The following is a 22,366-nucleotide window of genomic DNA, read 5'->3' as shown; positions in this document are numbered from 1 at the left end:
AGATCAAAGATCATCCGCTGTCTGTCTGGAAGAGGACTTGAACTCCTCTTGCTCTCATTCCAAGGTCACTTCTCCATTCACTGACTACTCCTCTCTATATATAACTATAGGACACTTTAGAAAGTGATGAAGTGCAGAGGAGAGATCAATTCGAGTGGGATAAGGGTTTTAAGAAAGGAAAAATCCCAGTCTCAGCCATTGGGTGATGGGAAACAGGGTAGAAATCAGGAAAGTTTTCATGGAGGAAATGGCACCTGAACTAAAAGGAAGAGAAAGTTCTCAGTAAGCAGAGAAGATACTTAAATGGGGTTTTTCAAAACCACTGAAGTTTGACAGCATCTAATACATCTTTACTATATTATTTGTAAAAGGCAGAGAACTGCTGAAAATAGACATTGGCAAAATAATCCTCTAGGCCAAATTATCTTTTGAAACAAATGGTATAAAATTGCACTAAACATTTATGAGATCTTCATAACAATTTTTTCTCACACTTTTGCTCTTCTCTCTTCTTCTCCCTTTCTCTCTCTCTGTCTCTCTATCTCTGTTTCTCTTCTCTCTCTTTCTCTCTTCTCTGCCCCCTCTCACTCTAACCCTCTTCCTCTGTCTCTCTCTCCTCTCTTTCCCTCTCCCTCTCTCTGTCTCTCTGTCTCTCTCTATTCCCTCTCCCGCTCTCTCTTTGTCTCTCTTTCTCTTTTCTCTCTCCTCTCTCCTTCTCTTTCTGTCTGTTTCTGTCCTTGTCTCTGTCTCTCTCTCCTCTCCCCTCTGTTTGTGTGTGTGTGTGTCCCCCACCAAACCAATCATGAAATGCTACCCCTTCCATTACCAAATACACCTCTTACTACCACCTCCTTTGTAACATTTCTGTGAAATTTGAAGTCACACTGTTGAGGAGGATTTTGAGTAAAATATGTTAATATATCGAAGCCCATCTGACTGAAACAGCACATTTCCCATGAGGAACCAGTCCTCATTCAAGGAGGTCTCTGATTAAAGTCCCTAGAACTGAAATCTCTTGTGATATATTTCCATGTTTAAAAATTTTTATTGTGGGGTCAGAAGAAATAAAGGAGTCAGAGAAAGTCCAGTCTCATCAAAAAATGAGTAGGTACAGAATCTGGGAGTGTTGGCCAGTGCCTAAGCCTGTCAGGGCAGAAAGCTGATCTGATCCATCCTCAGGCCGCTGAGCAAGGATGCTTGTAACATACACCTTATACTGGTTCCAAAAACTGGAGGGGAACGGAACTCAGGAGTCTAAAGCCACATGAAAGGAATAAGCAGTACTAAGTGCCAGAGTGAATGTGCCCAAAGCACAGATATCCAGTCCACTGCCAAGATCAAACAGAGACAAAGAGAAATAGAAAGAGAATGAGAGAGAGAGAGCAAGGGACAGAAAGAAAGGGAGTGGAAGAAAGGGAAAGAGAAAGAAGGAAAAAGAGAGGGAGAAGGAAAGAGAAAGGAAGGGGTAGAGGGAAAGGGAAGGGGAGATGGAAAGAAAGATTACCTTCTGCTGAAATAAGAATGGCAAAAAGCAGCAGAAATTGGTAGAAAGTTATCTTTCTGATCTTTGGTCTGAACATATATAGGAGAGACTTTACAATGCCCCCTTTACCTCCAAGCTTGAGTTTCCAGGGATTTCTTCTTCTTATATTTACTGTGTCTCAGTTTCCTCATCTGTAAAATGTGATGAAATACCTCTAGTATTCACCTCATAGGGTTATTATGGGACTCAAATGAATACTGTATATAAAGAGCTTTTGCATATTTTTAGGACATAAGTACAATGGCATTCAGCCAAAAAAAAAAAATTTTCAAAGAGGAAGCATGGCCTGGTAAAAAAGAGTCTTCCACTTGGATAGAGTGCTGGATTTGGATTCGGGGAACCTGATTTTGAATTTTGCTTCAGACACTTAGTAATTAGGTGACAGTGAACAATTCATCTGATCCCTGTTTGCCTTAATTTACTTCTCTATAAAGTAGAGATAAAAATAGCAAATGCCTTCCAGGTTTGTTATGAGGATGTGATAATAAAGTACTTTGCAGACTTTAAAGTGCTAGATAAATGCTTTGTTTAGTCGTTCTTCAGTCCTGTTCCATTCTTTACCCCATTTGGGGTTTTCTTGGCAAAGAAAGTAGAGCAATTTGCCCTTTCCTTCTCTAGCTCATTTTATAGATGAGGAAACTGAGCCAAATAGGGTTAAGTGACTTATTCTGGACACACAAATGTGTCTGAGACCACATTTGAATTCACAAAAATGTTTTCCTGATTCTAGGCCTGGTGTTCTATGCACTGTATTACTCAGCTAACCTATATAAATATCATATATTATAATATTATTATTACTAATAAAAAGAAAGCTAGTAGATATCATTAATTACCAATCCATGTATCTACTTCATCTCTATAAAATCTTACACTCTCTATATAAATTGGATGTTTTTTAATGAAAATAAGAGAACATAACTGACAGGCTTTTAAAAAACTGACCATATATTCAGGATCACACAAATGACTTAAAGGATGCAAAGAAATGTGATCCTCTTTGAGAGGTAATGCTGTAATTTCTCAAGGGAGGAGCTAGAATTGAAGCAAGGTGTTAACTAAAATGGTGGTGGAGCTTCCAATCTTTCTTGGATCTCAGAGGGACTTCAGTATTCTGATTAAAATGCTATAAGCTCACAAAGCATGACAGCCATATTTAGGTATAAGTTATTAAAAATGTATTAGCTGGAATTAAGAATTATCTATATCACTACTCATCTTCAATAAAACAAATTACTAATTCACTACAAATAGAAGACTCAGGATGCATCTCTGGATCTATAGGAAAAAAGGAGAGGGGATATCCACACCTGGTGAATGTCAATGAAAGGTATACATCTGACTTCTCCAAAGGTCATTTATTATTGTCAATAGGATGTGGATCGCATTTCTAGCTCTGTACTAACATGGCTTCAGATTCAATATTGAAGACTTTAGTGATGAATATACTCTATAGCTTGTTTTGTTTTTCTGTATTTCTTTACTCCCTCTCTCTCAGAACAATTTTTTTTAAAGGGAAAGCGTAGGACATAATTTAGGTGGGTGAATTTCAAATCCTTGGCCCACATTATTCCAATAACTCCATAGCTGAGAAAGTCACCATTTGTAGGTTGTCATTGCCAGAACAAAAGGCTAAATCAATGGAACAGCGAGGGAAGTTAATGTTATCAAAGAATTCATTCTCTGTCAAAAGGATTTAAATGGCCCTTATATTATGACAGGCCATACTCATTATAGTTTCAAGTTCAATACCATAACTATAGTAAGAGAGAAAAAAAGTCACTGAGTCTCTTAATCTTTCTCCCTACAGTTCCATGTCATTCCTCACTACTCTCCATTTCCATTGAAAAGGGAATCAGGATACCACCTTGATGTGATAAAAAATTTACTTTTTGGAACTTATATGCATATACTTATAGCCATTCACTCATGTATTGATCCAGAGCATTTTGTACACATTCACAAAATATAGTGTGGATTTTTATTTTATTACCATAAAAAATCCAAGACTTCATTAGTGTGGGCACTCCCTTCACTAACAGACTGCAACCCCTCCATATCATTTCTTTGTAAAGGGCAGAAGTTAGATTTCCAAATCATTCTATTTTGCACCAACAATTCTGCCTGGTTTCAATTCCATGAAACAAAATACTGTCACGCTGAGTACAGCTTCCTCAGATTGTGAGCTCTTTGAGAATAGGACTATTTCTTATTTGTATCCCCAGCACTTAGCAAAGTACCTGGTACATGCTTAATACATGTTTATTGTATTAAATCGAAAAAAGAAATCATCGCATTAATACCAGCCTTCTGACTTAAATGGTCTAGTCCAATTTTGAGAAACATGAAGTCCATCACCAATCCCACACATAAAGCCTTTCAGTTTAGTAAGACCAATCAGGGCTGGTACATTATTGACCCATTCCTTCAAGTATTCAAGGTCACTTCAACATTAATTGAAGTAAAAGTGGAAGTGAGGTAGAAAGGGCAACTAAACCATAATCTGAAATTTTTTAACCAGAGATAAGTACCACACCTCCGGCAATTAGCACAAAAATGTCCTCAATTGAGTAAGGAAATGATACCCTTTAGTGTGTGGAAAACAGGGGCCTCATGAGGCTACTGCTGAGAAAGCAAGAGGTGGAATCAGAAAAAGGAAGTTCATCCCAGGCTTTCGTCTAGAAGCTTTCTATTTTAGTCAGTAATTCTTGCTAACTAGATGCTAAGCTCTGCTTTTTTTCTATGCTGTTAAAAGACATAAATATCACTGGCATCTTCTAAATTGAGCACCCTGGGATAAAATCCCAATCACACAATTTTAGTTATAGTTTGAAGTTGCATGATAAGGAATATCATAGCCTTCAAAAAGTTAATAATCTAATTGGGAAACTGTCCCAGTCTCAGCTTTTGTTTTTACTTTTTCACTCTATTCAAAAGTACTTAACACAGTTGATTGATTTGATGTGATCAGTTTCTATTTCAGTAATATATGTTAATCTAGTTTTACCACATTTCAGATTCGGGAGAAAAACATGTACAAACGAGTAGATAAAACAATCTATAAGCAAGCATACAGTCCTGACAAGCTGATAAGATGTTGGAATGAGTGTCTGGACAAATCTTCCTATCACAGCAGGAAAGCAGAAGTGGAAAATTTTAATTCAAAGAATTACTGGAAAAAGAAAGGCATCGCCATTGTTCCCATGAAGTTTTCAGTCGGTTTTGGTATGACAACTTACCATCAGGTAGGCAATTACTGCTGATGTTGTCAATGAGAGGAAAAAAGACATGAAGGCTGTATGAAAGGATGGGACATGTTGTATTCATTCTGAATGAATGAATATCAGTAGCATGGTGGAAGTATTAAAACATGGACTCAAGAGATTCAAATCCTAGCCCTGCTGATTACTAGCTATGTGTTCTCAGGCAGACTACATAACATTTCTGCAACCCCATTACTCTCCAGTACAAATGTTGGAGTAACTGACCTCTGAGACATCTTCCAGCTCCTATGATGAGTGGGGGAATTACTCATGTACAGTTGCAGACCATGCTCCCCAGGATACTTTATCTACTTCCTATGTCTCAAGACTGTTAAACTGAATTTTTATTCTGGTTATTTATTGCTGATTATCCCTACCCTCAACCCAAATATATAAAGCTGCTCTGCCTTTGCTTAGAGAAGGTTTAGAATTAAAACTGTTCACAAAACCCTTTGTTGACCATCCAGCCTATTTTTATACAGATAGAATCCCCTCTTTGCTGGGGGACAGAATTGATTTTATTATAGCTAATAGGTCAGACCTATAATTCTGTTTGCTTCAGTTCTTCATCGATACAATGAACTGGAAAAAAAATGTCAAAGCCATCCAGTATCTTTGTCAAGAAAACCTCAAATGAATTCATGAAGAGTCAGAAATGACTGAGCAATAACACACTCCTGGCCAGCAGATTTATTTTATAAAATGGAAAACTGAGGCATAAGAAGGTTTAGTATTCATGCAAGATACAGGGAGTCAATAACTGATCTGGCATGAGAAGTTGCATGTCCTGATTATCAAGGCCATTTGTATATCCTGTGCCTATCTACAGAGTCATCTCATTTTTCAGATTCAAATCTTAATAATTTATCTAAGGTTATGTGTCAACTTTTCTTCCTATTACACGAGCCTACACAAAATAAACAAGAATTTTAAGTCGCTATTTGAGAAGTTTCCAGAGTCCCTACATACTTCCAAATTTATATCCCTAAGAATAATAAGATTAGGATTGGAACTTGTGCTATTTCAGGCCAGGGAATGGCCATGACTCATCAATCACACTAAAATGCTGACTCTACACTCTCAGGTTGGGAAGCACCTCCATTCTTGGAGGCCCTTGGCAGAAAATCAAGACTATTATTAGTCTGTACAAGTATTAACTTGTCAGAATCTAAGCAGAACTGCCTCCTTGCCTCTCTAAATCCTGGCTTAAAGAAAGCCCAGATGCTTCTCCTCCCTCCCTTACCCCCAACCAAATAGCAAAAGGCAACATTTTTCAGCTGATTGAAGCCCATATTAACAATCATTAGAGTACCAAAGGTGTGAATGAAGCTAAAAATGGAATAAGTAAGGATGGTATCTGTCTAAAAGATGCAAAGTTTTCACTTCCCTTTTTCTATTATTAGTAGATTATAGATTTAGAGACTATCTATCCAAGTTCCCTCAATTTACACATGAGGCCATTGAGAGTTGGAAAAGTTAAGTGACTTTCCCAGATGATAACAGAGGTGATGTATGAATCCAAGTCCTTTGATTTTAGATCCAGTAATCTTTGCCACTAAACTCTCCATAATGTGCTTCCTTTAATTGCCCAAAGTTGAAAACTTTGACTTCTTCCATGTTTAATGTCAAACTTTACTTTGATTAAATAACCAGCTTTTGGGATGTTTGTTTTTCTAGGCAGCTGCACTGGTTCATATATACATAGATGGATCTGTACTGGTCTCTCATGGAGGAAATGAGCTGGGGCAAGGTATTCACACCAAAATGTTACAGGTAAAAAAAAAATCCTAGACATCTCATGTTATAAATGTTAACTACCATGTTGTTATTTGTGCCTTTACTTTTTAGCTTCATCTTTTTTCTTTCATGTTTGTTAACTTTTCATTAAATATGACTTTGTTTTTAGTTATTGGTTTCTTGAAAGTTATTGCAAATGGCTTTTCATATATCAAATATAATAGCTTCAACTATAATAGGCTAGGTAGATAGATGTGATGTTTATATAAAAATAAGCTTGAAATGCAGGTGAAGTTATTAATTCAAGTAAGAATACTTATCAAACATTTCTTGAACTCAGATTTTCTTGACTCCAGGACTGGTGCTCTATCCACTGTAGCATCCAGCTGTTTCTCTTTTCTATAGATCTTTCCCAAAGCCTCTTTCCAGTCTTCCAACATAAAATGCCTACTGCATATTTCAAAATAGATATAGTGTCAAAATCAACATGTCCAAAACAGAACTCACCATCATTTCCCCAAAACCTACTTTCCTACTTTTATCAAAAATACCAATATCCTTCTATCGCCCATAGTCACAAAGTCTATATCATTTTCATTCTCATTCACCTCACATGTCCAGTCAACAACTAAATCCTGTCATTTCTTTTTTTCTTTTTAAATTTTTTTTATTTTTCAAAATGCATGCAAAGGTTTTATTTTCTTTTCTTATTTTTTTCTTTTTTGAGCTGATTTTTCTTGTGCAGTAAAATAATTGTATAAATATGCATGCATATATTGGATTTAACATATATTTCTACCATATTTAACATATATTGTATTACTTACCATCTAGAGGAGGAGATGGGGGGAAGAGAGGAAAAATTGGAACACAAGGTTTTGCAAGGGTGAATGCTAAAAAATTATCTATGCTTATGTTTTGAAAATAAAAAGCTTTAATAAAATAAAATAAAATAATACATACAAAGACAATTTTCAACATTCACCCTTGTAAAACTTTGTGTTCCAAATTTTTCTCCCTCCCTCTCCAACTGCTCCTTCCCCTAGACAACAAGTAATCCAATATAGGTTAAGCATGTGCAATTCTTCTAAACATATTTCCACATTTATCATGTTGCACAAATCTTTCATTTCTATATCCACAACATATCAATGAATATTTTCTCTTCTCTCCTCTCATGCAGCTTCTACCTTAGATCAGGTCCTCATTGCCTCTTGCATGGATTATTGAAAAAGACTTTTAATCTCCATGCCTCAAATCTCTCCTCAACCCAATTCATTCAGTTGTCAAAGTGATTTTCCTAAAGTACATGTCTCACAATTTCATAGCCTTACTTGGATGGCCTTCTACAACTTTTAGCACCAAATAGAAACTCCTGCCTCTGGCATTTAAAGCTCTCCTGACCTGACTTTTTTCTACCTTTCCAGCCTATTTTCCCATCATCATTCTCCTTACATTCTATCATCCATCCATATTGGTCTGCCAGCTATTTCTCACACAGGCTACTTCCATCTCCCAAATCCAAGCCTTTATACTAATTATCTCCTATATCAAGAATGCTTTTTTCACCTCTGCCTCAGTTTCCTTTGAGACTATGCCTAAATAAATAAATATAAGTACATAACATAATTATAAATAATGTATAAAATCTACAGGAAGTCTTCCCTTTTGACATATATTTTAACATATTTAATATGTATTAGGACTACCTGCCATCTGAGGAAGAGGAGGGGGAAAGGAGGGAAAAATTTGGAATAGAAAATTTTGCAAGGGTCAATGCTGAAAAATTACTCATGCATATGTTTTGTAAATAAAAAGCTTTAATAAAATAAAAAAGGAAGTCTTCCCTTAAATTTAATACCTTCCTCTCCAAAAACATCTTCTATTTACTTTCTATGGTTCTTGGATAAACCTTTATGTGTACATGGTGTCTAACTATAATTTCCTTGAAGTCACAAATTGTTTTGCTTTTCTCTTTGTATTCCTACCACCACGGACAGTGTCTGATATATAAATGCTTGTCAATTTATTGAGGCATGATAGCATTATATAAATAATTTAATTAAATTTTTTTTATGTTGACTATTCATTACAAATCTTCGAAAATGTTTATTTTCCTTATAGATTGCCAGCCGTGAATTAAAGATACCAATGTCATACATGCACTTCTGTGAAACAAATACAGCCACAGTGCCCAACACTATTGCTACTGCTGCATCCGTTGGTTCTGAAGTCAACGGGAAGGCTGTGCAGGTACAGCTATTACCATTTTTCCCCTGTGTAATTTTTCTTTGGCTTTGGCTTCCTTTTGGCTAAAGTTGGTTGTGTAGAGTGGGTAAAGTTTTTGTTTTGTTGCTAACCACAATAACAAAATGACAATAATGTAAAAAGCTGTTAGTACCAGTCCAAGAGTTGATATCTAAGACAAACTGCTTTCAAGACTTAGTGGAAACTCAGCTTAATGGATGAAAAAGTGAAGCAGAAAGGGAGAATTTAGTCCAAAAAAGAAAAACTTAAAAGTGACATAATAGCAATGTTGATGCAGTTGAAGAATTATCACAAAAAAAGACTTGTCCTTAGCCTCAGAAGGCAGAATTAACAATAGGTATAAACTGCAAAGAGGCAATTTGAGACTTGAGATAAATGAAGTGGGAGCCATACCATGGAATGTACATGGTCCCTTCTGGTGAATCAAATGGAGTCTGGTCCCATGCGAAGAGATATGTGTGACCAGTAGCCCTAGGCTGGTTCATTGGCCAAGGGAAAGCAAGGCAGAATCAGGATTTTTTTTTTCAAAAATATCCTCATTTTCTCTTATAACAACTGAACCTTAAATCAATCACCAATTCTGTTTAATAAAGCTCTCTGTCATGGGGAGGAAGGGACCATCTAGAAGCTGCTGACTTCCTATGTCCATTATCAATAGACTACAACACTGGTGGCCCACCTGAAGGGGCCAGGGCACACAGGCTGATCCCATGTATGCTCCTTGGGATGACATGTCAAGAAAAATTTCCTCACCAAAAATGGAACCAACTCACCTAAGTGGTAGTGTGTTCCTTCAAAGGCCAGATGGTTACTCATTGGTTGTTTTACAGAGGGAAATTTTGCTCAGGGACTGCTTCAATTAGATGGCTCTGAGATTCTGTGTCTTAAGGTATTTTTCAGAATGAATGGAGGGAAGCAAAAACCTATGAAATCTACCATTGGCCCAGTCAAGAACCAACTCAAAGCATGTGGGAATTATGGGAACAAGCAAAGACCTACAATTCTATGGAATTTAGAACTTGCAGTGAATAAGAGAAAGAAGTCAATGATCAGGGTCCATTGGGCCTTCTTTCTTATTGGAACTGGTAACAACTGCCATATTTGGTATTACCACTTATTATCCGAAAGAAAACTTAATATGCTCTTCATTCTTCATCTCATGTCTAGAGCAAATGCCTCCATCAGTGACTAAGGCCAGCAAGAATAAGACATTGTTAACATTTTAGATCTTAAGGATGGCAGTTATTGACAGTAAGGTAGTTAGTATTACTAAAAATAAGGCAAAAGCCTGAGGGTTCTCAAAGTAGAATCTGAAAGCAAGAATATAGTGAAGGTACATTTGTAGAGGGATTAAGCTTACAAGAAAGAAAAATAATAATTGTCTGGTATTGTGGATACCAGGAAAACCCTGGGTCCAAATTCCACCTGAAAAACCTTCTACCTGTCTGATCCTAAACAAGTCATTCTCTGTGTCTTGTTTTCTCCATTTGGAAAATAAGAGTTGAATTCAATGATTTCCAAAGTCCTATCCAAAGCTATGTTCCTATTTTTAACCCAACCCAAAACCTTCATGTAACTCATTATACCCCCAAATAAATATGAAATAAGTTTAACTAATTTTTCATTCATAATTAAATGAATTAATGTTTTTCCAATATGACTTTCCCTATCTTTATCATCATAAGAATGCCTGTCAGATTCTCTTGAAACGCCTTGAGCCCATCATTAAGAAAAATCCTGAAGGCACTTGGGAAGAGTGGGTAAGTGCTCTATCCCAATTTACTTCTGAGAATAAGAAATAAATCCAGAAAGACTAGAACAAATTGCTATTTACTTAGACAGGTGGGTTTAATACAGGGTGAAGACAGCTGTTCTAATATCAGAAACACTGGGTGCTCTATTCTCTTTTCCCAGCTGGGCTCTAAGTGGAAGGATTGAATAGACTGTCCCCAATAAAGCATTCATCTATATACATCTGAGGAAGGGAAGAACATAACTCAGAAGAGATTATAAACAAAATAAATACATTTACAAACTTACTCATTTAACATGCTTTAATTTTTTTGCACTTAATATTTTTCCAAGTATATGTAAAGATAGTTTTCAATATTTATTTTGATATGATTTTGAATTCCAAATTTTTCTCCTTTCTCCCTTTATTGCTCCTTTACTTCGAGCAATCTATGTGTGTATACACATTATATACACACACACACATATATATATATATATACATTATACACACACACACAATCAACCTAAAAAAAAGGAAAGCTGAAACCAAAATAAAAGTTGGTTGTTTGGGGTGAAGAGAGGCAAAAGGATTAATTAATGTTGAATTATATATCAATGAATATAACTGATATCTTAGTGTTACTCATAATGTGATATCTAATTTTATCAGAACAAACATTGTCCTCCCAAGAACTCCTCACCCAAAACCATAATCAGCTTGTGAATTATATGTATCAAGCCTTCTTAAATTATGTAAGTCAAAGTAGAAAAGAAATTTTACAATGGCTCCTCTCTTATTCATAGCAAAGGCCCAATAAAGGAATATATATTTAGATAGATAAATAGAATGGATATACATATATATCTTTGTGTGTGTATGTATGTATATATATACATGCATATAATTATTTATTACACATGCATATATACATATTTGTTTATGACATATGTGTGTGTATCTATTGAGGGTTTCCAACTCCTGAGGAAGGGGAGGGTGGTGTCAGGGAAGAAAGTCGAGGGATAATGAGTTGTAACTCATGAGGTCTCTGCCTTATACTTCTGAGCACTAGCTAATCACCATTTCTCTAGGAAAATACACTCTGAGACATGATTTTAGACATTAGAAAAATTTTGCTGTCTTTCCCCAACTTCAAAAGAAGCTACTGGACAGATGGCAAAAAGGGGATTTTCATATTTTACCCTAAATAGTACATAAGACAAGAACTTGAACAGTCATTTTATGACAAAAGCTACCTCATAGACTGCGATGGGCTTAGAATCAAAAAGATATAAATCAAAAATGAGACAGCCTTTAACCTCAAGAAGTTTATATTCTAATGATGAAACAATACACACACACACACACACACATATATATGTGTGTGTGTGTGTGTAAAAAAAATGGGGTTATTTTGGTTTAAAAAATCAGAGAGTTGTAATTTTTATTTGGGTTTTTTTAGATACATATGTCTAATTATATATTCTAAAAAAACAAGCTATATGTAACAAAAAATGTTGTTTGATACAAATATGTGTGAAAAAATTAAATTAACAGTAAAAAAAAATAAAATTTACCAATGCCGAGAGAGACAGAGACAGAGAGATAGAAACAGAGACAGAGAAAGAGAAAGATGGAGATAAGGGGAGAGAGACAGAGACAGAGATGGGAGATGAGGGGAGAGACACAGGGACAGAGACAGAAAGAGATGGAGATGGGGATGGAGAGGGAGAGGGAAAGAGGAAGAGACAGAGAGCCCAATAGATGGAGGAGATGGAAAGGGGAAAGGGGGAAGAGGGGGGGAAGGAGAGAGGGGAAAAGGGAGGGAGGGAGGGAGAGAGATGGAAACAAGAGATGGAGAGGGAGAGGAGATAGAGATAGAGGGAGAGAGAGAGAGAGAGAGAGAGAGAGAGAAGAGAGAGAGAGAGAGAGAGAGAGAGAGGAGAGGAGGAAAAGAAAGAAAGAAAAAGTGAGAAAAAGAAAGCAAGCCACAATATCGATGAGTGGAGTCACTAAGGGCTAGACTGATACCCTTTTTCCAGGAGTAATGGCAATATTGCTTTGAGAATTATTCCAGGACTGGTTAAGGGATAGAGAGATCAGGGAGAAGGCATGCAAAATGGCCAGGTATGAAGCATGGCTGGGGATAGCTAGCCATGGGAGGTACTCATTAATAAGAGCAGCAGAGACCCCAGAGCAGGAGCTTCAGAATAAAAAAAAAAATACCCACCAGCTTCATCTGGTTTGGAGGGTAAAGTATCAGGACCTCCCAAATTCAATGACTTCCCATATTCCCAAATACAGTCATTCACACCTTGGGCTTTGGGCTTTGCAAGTTTTTCTGTTTCCTCAATCAGAAGTTTATCTTGAATAAATATGCTCATTTTGCAGGTCGGAGCAGCATTTGAAAAAAGAATCAGCCTTTCAGCTACAGGATATTTCAGGTAAAATAAGTTTTCTCTCTTTTTTTGTAAATTTCAGGACTGTGCTTTAACTATAACATATGAAGAATTAGCCAATGTGTCAGCAGTTCTTAAAAGTTTTGGTGGTCTTGGGAGAAAAAAATATTTTAAACATTTTAATTTTTCCCCAACCAAAAAATGAGGAAAATAGTATGGTTTTACATATTTGGCTTAACAGAAAACACCTGGATTCTTGTATCTACTTTTCAATGTGTTATGTTATTTCATTTGGCTGAGCTATATGAAGAAAATATGACCTTATACAGATATGTATTGAAAAAGGGAGTATTTTCATAAGCAAATAATGTCTTAATATGATGAAAAAAAATTAGATCTTAAAGACCACCTGAAAAATCCTCAAAAGTTCAAGAAGCACATTTTGAGAATTGCTGATCAGCAATCTTAAGATTTGGTGGTGTAGTAGAAAGAGGCCATAACTTATTAGTCAAAAGATGAAGACCTAGATTTAGATCCTCAAGATAAGTTCCTAGATTTAGGTGCTCAATATATCAGGCTAGTTCTAGAATCTAGTTTAATTATCCTCATCTATTACAGGGTTCTTATAAGTCTCAGATGGGATATATGTAAAAAATTTAAATATGTAAAATACATTAAACATATCTAAATCAGAAAGTGGTAGATTTGGATCTTGGGTTTTAATTCTTGCTCTGCCATTTAACACGGTGATTTCAGTAAGTAATTTCAACTCTTTGGGACTCCATATGTAAAAACTAGATGATCTTTAAAGTTTCTTCTAGATCTAAATTTATAAATTTATCAATGTTATGTAAGTGAAAACTGTTATGAATAATCCCAGGTTAGCTTGGAAATATGTCCTGTAAAAAATAAAGACTGACATAGTCATAAAACCACATTAAGCAAGAAAAAGCTATATCCCAATATTAGATTATTTCATTGCATTTTTATTGCAAGTATATTTTTTCTAAGTAGTAAGAAGATAGAATATTTAGTAATAACTTATGAACATGCCCAAGATCACAAGATTTTTTAAAATATTTTTCCAATTACAGGTAAAAATAATTTTGTTTCATTTTTACAATTCTGAGTTCTAGATTCTCTCCCATTATTTCCCTCTCTCTCCCACACTAAGAAAGCAAGAAATTTGATAAAAGCTATAAATGGGCAGTCAAGAAAAACATATTTCCACACTTGACATGTATCACATGATTATTTAGCAGGAACTTGCAACCATTTCTTCTGACTTCAGAGTTAGTTATAATATAATAATGTATTATAATATAATAATGTATTATAAAAACTATAATAATATAATAATGTCTAGAATTATTTTCATTATTTCTGAATCTTAGATTCTTCAACCATAATATGGGAATAATAATATTTGTACTTCCTATATTCACAGATTATGAGGGAAATATGTTATAGATCCTAAAGTGATGTGTAAATTAGGGATAACAAAAGAGAAAGTTTAGGTCTCCAAGGTAATCACAGTTAAAGCCTAAACAGGTCCAACATCAGGCCAACGGATATCTGATACTGTGAGATGATGATCTGATTCACAAGTAGAGTGCTCAGATTTTACTTCTAAATTTCTTTTATACCTTTCAGTGCCATTTTAGAGGTGTAAATGCTATTGCTGGGTATGTAGGAGGATTAAAAATATTTAAAATAAAGGATATCTAAAATAATACCATCACTCAAATGATCCACTCAATCTTACTTGATTTTACAGTAACAATGGAACCACCACTAAGTATTTATTGTGTCTTCTGTATCCCAGGCACTGTGCTTGGCTCTAGAATATACAGACAAAAATGAAACAATCATTGATATAAAGGAACTTACATTCTATCAAAGGAGATAACTTACATATAATACATATATACAGAATAAATAAATACAAAATAGATATAAAAGAATTAGAGGGAGAAATCACTACCAGTTGGTAAATAACAACAATAACAACAAAAAACAAACCAAAAGAAAAAAAGTATAATTTTAATTAACTAAGAAGCTTGACCCTGGGGAAAAGTTGAGAAAGCAGACCCTTCTCCCTTCTTTGTAAAGGTCAAGTGACTTTGGATATTGAAAACTGGATGGTGCTGCAAGATTCAATTGATTTGTTAATCTTACTAATTTTTTTTCTCTTTCTTTTTTTGATTATTATTAGGGATTTATTATAGGTGGAAAAGGGGAGAAATTATAACCCTGAGTTGTAAATGAAAGTTATATCAAAAAATTTACCAAAAAGGCTTAAAAAATAAAAAACAAGAGCAAGTTATTCTCATTCTAAAGCTAATGTTGCAGGTTTTATTACTTTCACCAGAGGCTATAAAGCGAACATGGACTGGGAGAAAGGGGAAGGAGACCCATTTCCATACTACGTTGAAGGAGCTGCCTGTTCTGAAGTTGAAATTGACTGCCTGACAGGAGCTCATAAGGTTACTAAAGCTTTCACAAATGATAAAATTTTGTTTCCTTTGATTATATTAAAAGCTTTCTCTCTTTTATTGAATTAAGTCATAGTTTATAAGTTACTAAAAAGATAAACCCAAGATCCTTTAGTTACATAAGAATATCTCACTGTCCATTTCTTCCCTATACTTGCACAGATGCCCCCCAAAATTCAAATTTTATTTTATGCTATGGTCTTTATGTTTGGGAGAAAAAAAATTAAACATCAATTGTGCATATTTTACTCTAAGAAACCAAAAACAGATTTCCCCAAAACTACTCCATTTCCAAAGAAACAAGAAACACTTTAAAAACTGGTATTTCCTTCAATAATGGCCTATTAAAAATTTCAAACTAGATACCTCAGAGACTTCTATTGTTAAGTGTGTGTACATTTGTTTTTTGAGAGATGGTTGTTAAATATTTACCAGCACATCTCTGACTACAACAATGTAAATGAAAATAACAATGGCCAAGAAACTTGACCCTTTTCCAGAGGTCCAGGACTGTGGATATCTAATATTATATGTATCTAATTTTAAAGAATAGATAAGGGACTTAGTAAATGATCTGAAGAAAGCATTCTGAAATGATATTTATGCAGAGATCCTTTCCAAAGACCCCTGTGGGGAAATTTTTGTTCAAAAATAATTAATAAATAAAAATTGGCAAAGTTTTGGGTTAGATAAACAGTTATGCCCCTTCAAATACCACAAATTAGTATTGCTTCAGAAAAATATTAGGTGAAAAAAATTTACAAGAAATTTTTTCACAGGAATAATGTTTTAAATAGGAAATTAGCTAACCAAGATTTCAGTGGAGTTTTCTAACTTTACCGTGACATTTAGCTGTGGACCATTAACAATACTGTTACAAAACAAAGCTGGCTGTTGGTAGTCATAAGTGAGGTACTTTTAAGGTCCTGTGATTTCTTTGATGTAGAAAGTCCCTCCTCTGATGCAGATCACAATTCCTTCATTACTTTGAGAGTTGCTATAATGAAACATTTATCACCCTGTGGCCAAGCCAGTAATGAGCCTCTCTAAATCCAGGGAGGCTGGTACTTAGACAAGAGACATATGAGAAGCTTTTTCTTACTGTTGGAGACTACCAGAGTTTATTCCCCACTAACACAGATTTCAAGAACCCAGCTTTCTCTCTACACCTGCCATACAGCATCAGAGATGGACTTTAACAGGGATTATCAATATTTAACAACAAAAAAATTCTTATTTCATAATTCACAAACCTATAATACTAGTTAAGATTTTGTAATAGAATATGCTATGGAAGTCGCACAGGTTCCACTGTTACCCAGACAATGTCCAGAAAAAAAGAGGAAGGTCCCTAGGACATTGGTTGGACAGATTTATAGAAGGCAATTATAGAATTGTGACAGATTTATAGAAGAATATGGATGAGAGTTACACAGGCTGGGCAGGCGTGAATGAGATGTGACCTGTACTAGGGAAAAGGAGCACCCATGTTAATTCATGGCAGTCTACCAGATGCTCTTATTTGTTCTTGTACAGCACATTACAGTGTACAATAGAAAATTACAGAAAACTAAATTATAACTTATGTCAAGGTCATCTTGAACCAACTTCTTTCAGAAAGAATTGTTCAAATGAAACATACCTCCTTCTTCCTCTTGGCAGAGGATGTTATACACATCATCAGGTATGATTCTTGTATTTCTTGTTTTTACTTCATTTTTTTCTTTATTATAAAATAAGAGAGATGTTAAACAAACAGGGTATGGTCAGAGAAAGAGATGGTATCCATAAGTGAAAATTATATAAAAATGAAAAGTGTCCAAAAATCTTCTTTTTTAAAAAAGAAAAAAGCTCCATACTGAGGATATTAAAGCATCTTTTGAGTATTTCTGTATTTGTTGGATCTGTAATTTCATCACTGGGGGGATAGCTTCTAACTGTACAGATGGTAATTCATCCATTTCTTTTCATCCTGTGTAACTTTTGCCTATGTTTTCCCATAAACTAGCCCAGAAAAAGTCTACCCAATGTGTTATGGGCCTTCCTTTAGAATCTAGAGTTTATGTTTTTCAGTGATGGAACACTGCTTGCGTTAGGTGACAGACTTTTAATAACACCCTTTATACAGTATAATAATACAGCCAATTCACACCTATCATATACCTTTCCATTGCCCTTTTAATGAACTACAACCTTCATTATTCTGAAACTGTGATATACTACGACTTACAGTCATATAAGATCACTAAAAGAAAATCTACATTAAAAATATAGGCCTTTATTTCAAAGAAAAGCTTCAAATCATTTAAAAATAGTTTCTAAAAGCAATCCAACTTCCTTTCTAACTGTTCAACTCTAGACTCAGTTAATTGTCCACCCACAATACTTGCCCAAGATATAGATATTACTCAAGTAGCTGTATGATTTGTGCGAGCAGTAGCATATCATAATCTTTACAATAGAAATTCTTCATCTAATTAGTTTTCCCCTGGAACATAGTTAGGCTTAACTCTTTTAAGTTATTTTCAATCTCATTTAGAAGGATCTGCAACGTTCAAGAATTGGTACAAACATCTGCAAAAAAGAGCATTTGAAAGACTTCATTTTTCTATTGGGAATCTTTCTTCCATTTGGACTCTTGTGTTATATATACATCTTCTCTGACAGCAGCAAACACATTTGGCAAGCTGTTTTATAACTCACTTAGTCATAGGGTCATTGAACAAGGTTATCCTTATTATCCCATCTCTTAAAGAATCTTACGTGATTTAGTTATTTACATTGAGATATTGCTGGAGAAAAGCTTTTAAGGCATTATTTTTTTCTACTGAATCAAGTACTTTTTCATAAACAATAAGTAACAAATTGAGTGGGATGTTATATTCTTGGAATTTTTAATCAATTGCAGAATTGAGAAAATATAGTCTGAGAAAATGTGGTCTGCTACAAAATTTTATTTGTGAAAAACTGCCTACTCCTTTCTTGTATGTTCATTAAGGATGACCTCAATGCATATGCAGATTATTCTCAAAGACTTTGTAACATTGTCAAAGTAGGCATATGGATTAATAGTTTGGGGTATTTTTTCAAACTTTGGGGGGATTGGTCTTTTCCTCTTCCAAATATCTTGTGAATCAATCCCTACAAAACTGCATTGCTGATAGAAGCACAAGTCTATTCTGTGAGCTCTTGTTTTCCCTAATGTCATTCCAACTTTCTCTGGCAACATACCAGGGACAGAGTCTCAATGTGATGGTTCCACTTTCATTGATGTAGAAAAATTTGTTTAAGATAATTTTTACATGCCTTTTCTAATTTTCATCTCTTGGTCATCTTCCTTCCAAGTTTATCCTTAAATGCCCTGGGGATATTCTGGTTTTGTAGAGACTTTGCTAAGTTTTTCATAAATTGGCTTTTCTTCCTACTATTTCCTACTGTTTTATGAGGCACGACTACTCACAATTTTTCATATATTTCCATGAGATTTTACAAATTAGTTCATATTTTTTAGCCAATTATATTCTTAGCAGTCATTCCTCCCTCTCTCTCTCTCTCTTTCCCTCCCTTCTTCCTTTCCCCCCACCTCCTTGGCAAAGAGATCAAGTTATTGGCTGAGATAAATTAGGAGCTCTTTCATTCTCTTCACTAGATTATTGGTTTATATAAGTTTAATTTTTTTAAATCCTAATTTGTTGATGTCTGTTCTATTATTGGATTAATATATTTTCAATATCAATAACTTATTTTAGTCAGATTAGAGTTGTTTTGATTGTGTGCCATATCTCATTTTCATTATTTCTTCAAGTTTGCTATTCTTTGCTTCAAAAAGTTGGTGGTCTATATAGACAATTCACCTCACAATTTAGGTTCCAGTCTTTACTGAATCCCCTAACTGAAGGTGATTTCTCCTTTCTATTTTGTATCATGTTTATTTGTAAGTCTCATTTCCTCTTATTTCCTCTATTAAACTGCAAATTCCTTGAGACCTAAGATTGTTGTTTTCTCATTTTGTATTTTCACATATACTAATAATTTAATATTTGAATTAATTGACATAATAATGTTGAATTAGTGACAGGATCAATAATCTTACCTTTTTTCATGTATACATATTCATAGTTACTAAGGTTTTCAAGGTGGCCTGCCTCCCCCTCCCCCAATAAAGGAGGTTAATATGTACTCATAGGTTTAATTTTAATTTCAGTAGAATTCCTTAGACATGGGCTGTTTTGCTAGACTATTCAAGGAGGCACAAATACATATTCATTATATAAATAATATTGTCTGATTTTCTATAGTTATTCCAGGATAATTAGGCACATATTATACATCACCCTGATGTATTTTTTGATAATGATAATGATAATTTTGATAATGAAGGGAGTGTGAATAGACTGAAAAATACTTAAAAAAAAAAGGGGGGGGAGAATCATCTAAGAGTATCAGTATAAAAGATGTCTTCACAGAAATATCTAACTGAAAAGGCAAGGGATAAGTGATGGACAGCCTACATTCTCTCCATTAATCCACAAGATGAGAGAATGCAAAGAGGGCCCCAAACTCATTAATGGGATCCCTTTGTGGCAAACTAATAGGAGGACATGAATAGGAGTGGTCTAGTACAGTAACAGATATATAGGTATGGCAGCTGAAGTGATCAATGATCACTGGACTTTGATTATTGTTCTGTAATTACAATCTTGAATCAATCCAACAACAGCTTTTATTAAGCACCTACTAGGGTGCCAGGAGGGTGGTGATGGTAAAAGAAAGGCAAGAAACATGAAACCATCTTTGCTCTGGAGGAGCTTATATTGTGACATCCTTGGCCAACTTTTGCCATTTCCAGCATTCTCATAGACCTACATGGTCTCTCAATTTCAGTAATTTACTTTGGTCATACATTCTTGTCAACTTCCACATTCTGCTAATTGAATACAATAAATTAACAAAAATTACTTTCAAATTAAGTTCACCCAAAGTAATTTGATATTATTTTTCTGATTAAAACTATTGCTGACTTATTTTCCAACCTGCTAACCACTCCCATTCAATTCAACAAATTTGTATTAAATATATATTCTGTACAAAATACTGTGTTTATACATGAAGGATATATGAAGGCAAATAAGGTATGGTCCCTCTCTATATGGACTTTAGAACCTTCTAGGACACTTATGATATAGTAATGGTGCAAATTTGACTGTATTATTAATAAAGTTCCAGTTTTTAAAACTCATTCTGGGAATAAACTATGTCTCCTTGTAGGAGGCTAGAGTAGCAAATCCAAATAGTGGAGATTTTCAGTTCTTTTTATTGATAGAATAACTGAGCACTTATTAAACACTTATTATATGCCAGGCATTATGCTAAGTGCTGGGGACACAAAAACAAGAAACAGTAAAGTAGAATATCTTTAAGCCATAGCTCTGAGAAGAAGGGGAGTTCTTTCAAAGAAAAGTATCTTTTAAAATGCAATATTTTTTATTTTTTTTCTAGAACATAAGAACTGACATTGTCTTGGATGCAAGTTGCAGCATAAATCCAGCCATAGATATAGGACAGGTAGGTACCAATGTATTAAAATCTGTAAATTATCTTTAAAATGTTTGTTACTATAACTGTGCTCTCAAAATATTATTTTAAAAATCTTAAAATTGTCCCTTTGCAGATTGAAGGTGCATTCATTCAAGGCTTGGGACTTTATACACTAGAAGAATTGAAATATTCTCCTGAAGGAGTATTGCTTTGTCAGGGGCCCGATGAATACAAAATTCCTACAGTTACAGATATCCCACAGGAATTTAATGTTTCCTTACTGACATCATCACAGAACCCAATGGCAATCTATTCATCTAAAGTAAGTATCTGTGACATGATCTTTTTTTTTCTTTTAAATAGTATTTTATCTTTTCTAATTACAGATGAAGCTAATTTTTAGCATTCATTTTTTAAAAATTCTGTATTTTTTCTCTCTCCCAAAATAATTTGATATAAGTTACATATGTGAATCATGAAAAATATATTTCCATATTAGTCATGTTTTGAAAGAAGAAGTAAAACTATGAAAAAATAAAGTGAAATAATATGCTTCAATCTGCATTAAGACTTCATCAGTTCTTTCTCTGGATGTGGCTAGTATTTTCTACCACGAATCTTTTTTAATTGTCTTAGATCAGTGTATTACTGAGAAGAGCTAAGTCTATCAAGAGTTGGTCATCATACAGTATTGCAATTACTGTGTACAATGTTTTCCTGCTTAAAGTAAGCACTAATGACATGCTCTTAAAAAGCAATAGAAATAGTGTCTTGTAGCTAACATAGTGTAGGAATGATAGAGGCCAAAGTAGAATATATAGAAAATATTGGAAATGCCATCTTAGAAAAGCATCTATCCCAATTTACTCTTTTTTTACAGACTATCTACCAAACTAAGACTAAATTGGGTAAGCCTTATGAACTTAATTAGTGTCATAACCATAATACTAGAGGTCTCCAAGGTTCCCAAATTCCATAAAAAGCATTGTTTTCATAAATAATCTTCAAAGGCTAATCAGAAGCCCTTGCTACTTCTCATAGGGTATTGAGTAAAGAGGGCTCTTCAGATTTTTATCCAAAATGTATAAACTCATGATGATTCCTAAGAAAGTAAAATGAAAGGTTTAAGATCTGCAATGTGCAGATGGCAAATTAGGTTACAATGAACCCTCATTCAGAGCAAAAGTTATATTTAGGATTTTGGGGGCGGGAAAAAGGCTGTAACAGGACTCTAGAATAGGATATATATGAGGCCTCCCAATTCCCCTTTCTTTACAAATCCAAAAGTATTTAGCAGTACAGGAAATCACAGAAATCTAGTCCTTTGTAAATATCTTCTCCCTTTCAGTTTATCAGTTTTTCCTATACACAGGAGACTAATAGAGGTTCTA

General features: G+C 34.6%; 1 protein-coding gene across 1 annotated transcript in view; it reads left to right on the top strand.

The window, feature by feature from the left end:
- Positions 1-22,366, top strand: part of LOC127557040 (aldehyde oxidase 2-like) — a 111,609-nt gene that overhangs the window by 64,840 nt on the left and 24,403 nt on the right. Inside the window, 8 exon segments of the mRNA XM_051990523.1 lie at positions 4,561-4,788; positions 6,484-6,579; positions 8,668-8,796; positions 10,497-10,571; positions 12,935-12,987; positions 15,314-15,428; positions 20,937-21,002; positions 21,109-21,297. Coding sequence (XP_051846483.1) covers positions 4,561-4,788; positions 6,484-6,579; positions 8,668-8,796; positions 10,497-10,571; positions 12,935-12,987; positions 15,314-15,428; positions 20,937-21,002; positions 21,109-21,297 — 951 coding nt within the window.

Source organism: Antechinus flavipes, chromosome 3 (assembly GCF_016432865.1).
Source record: "Antechinus flavipes isolate AdamAnt ecotype Samford, QLD, Australia chromosome 3, AdamAnt_v2, whole genome shotgun sequence".
In the NCBI taxonomy this organism is placed as follows: domain Eukaryota; kingdom Metazoa; phylum Chordata; class Mammalia; order Dasyuromorphia; family Dasyuridae; genus Antechinus; species Antechinus flavipes.
Note: the sequence above shows the minus strand (reverse complement) of the source record. Positions and strands in the feature narration are given on the sequence as shown.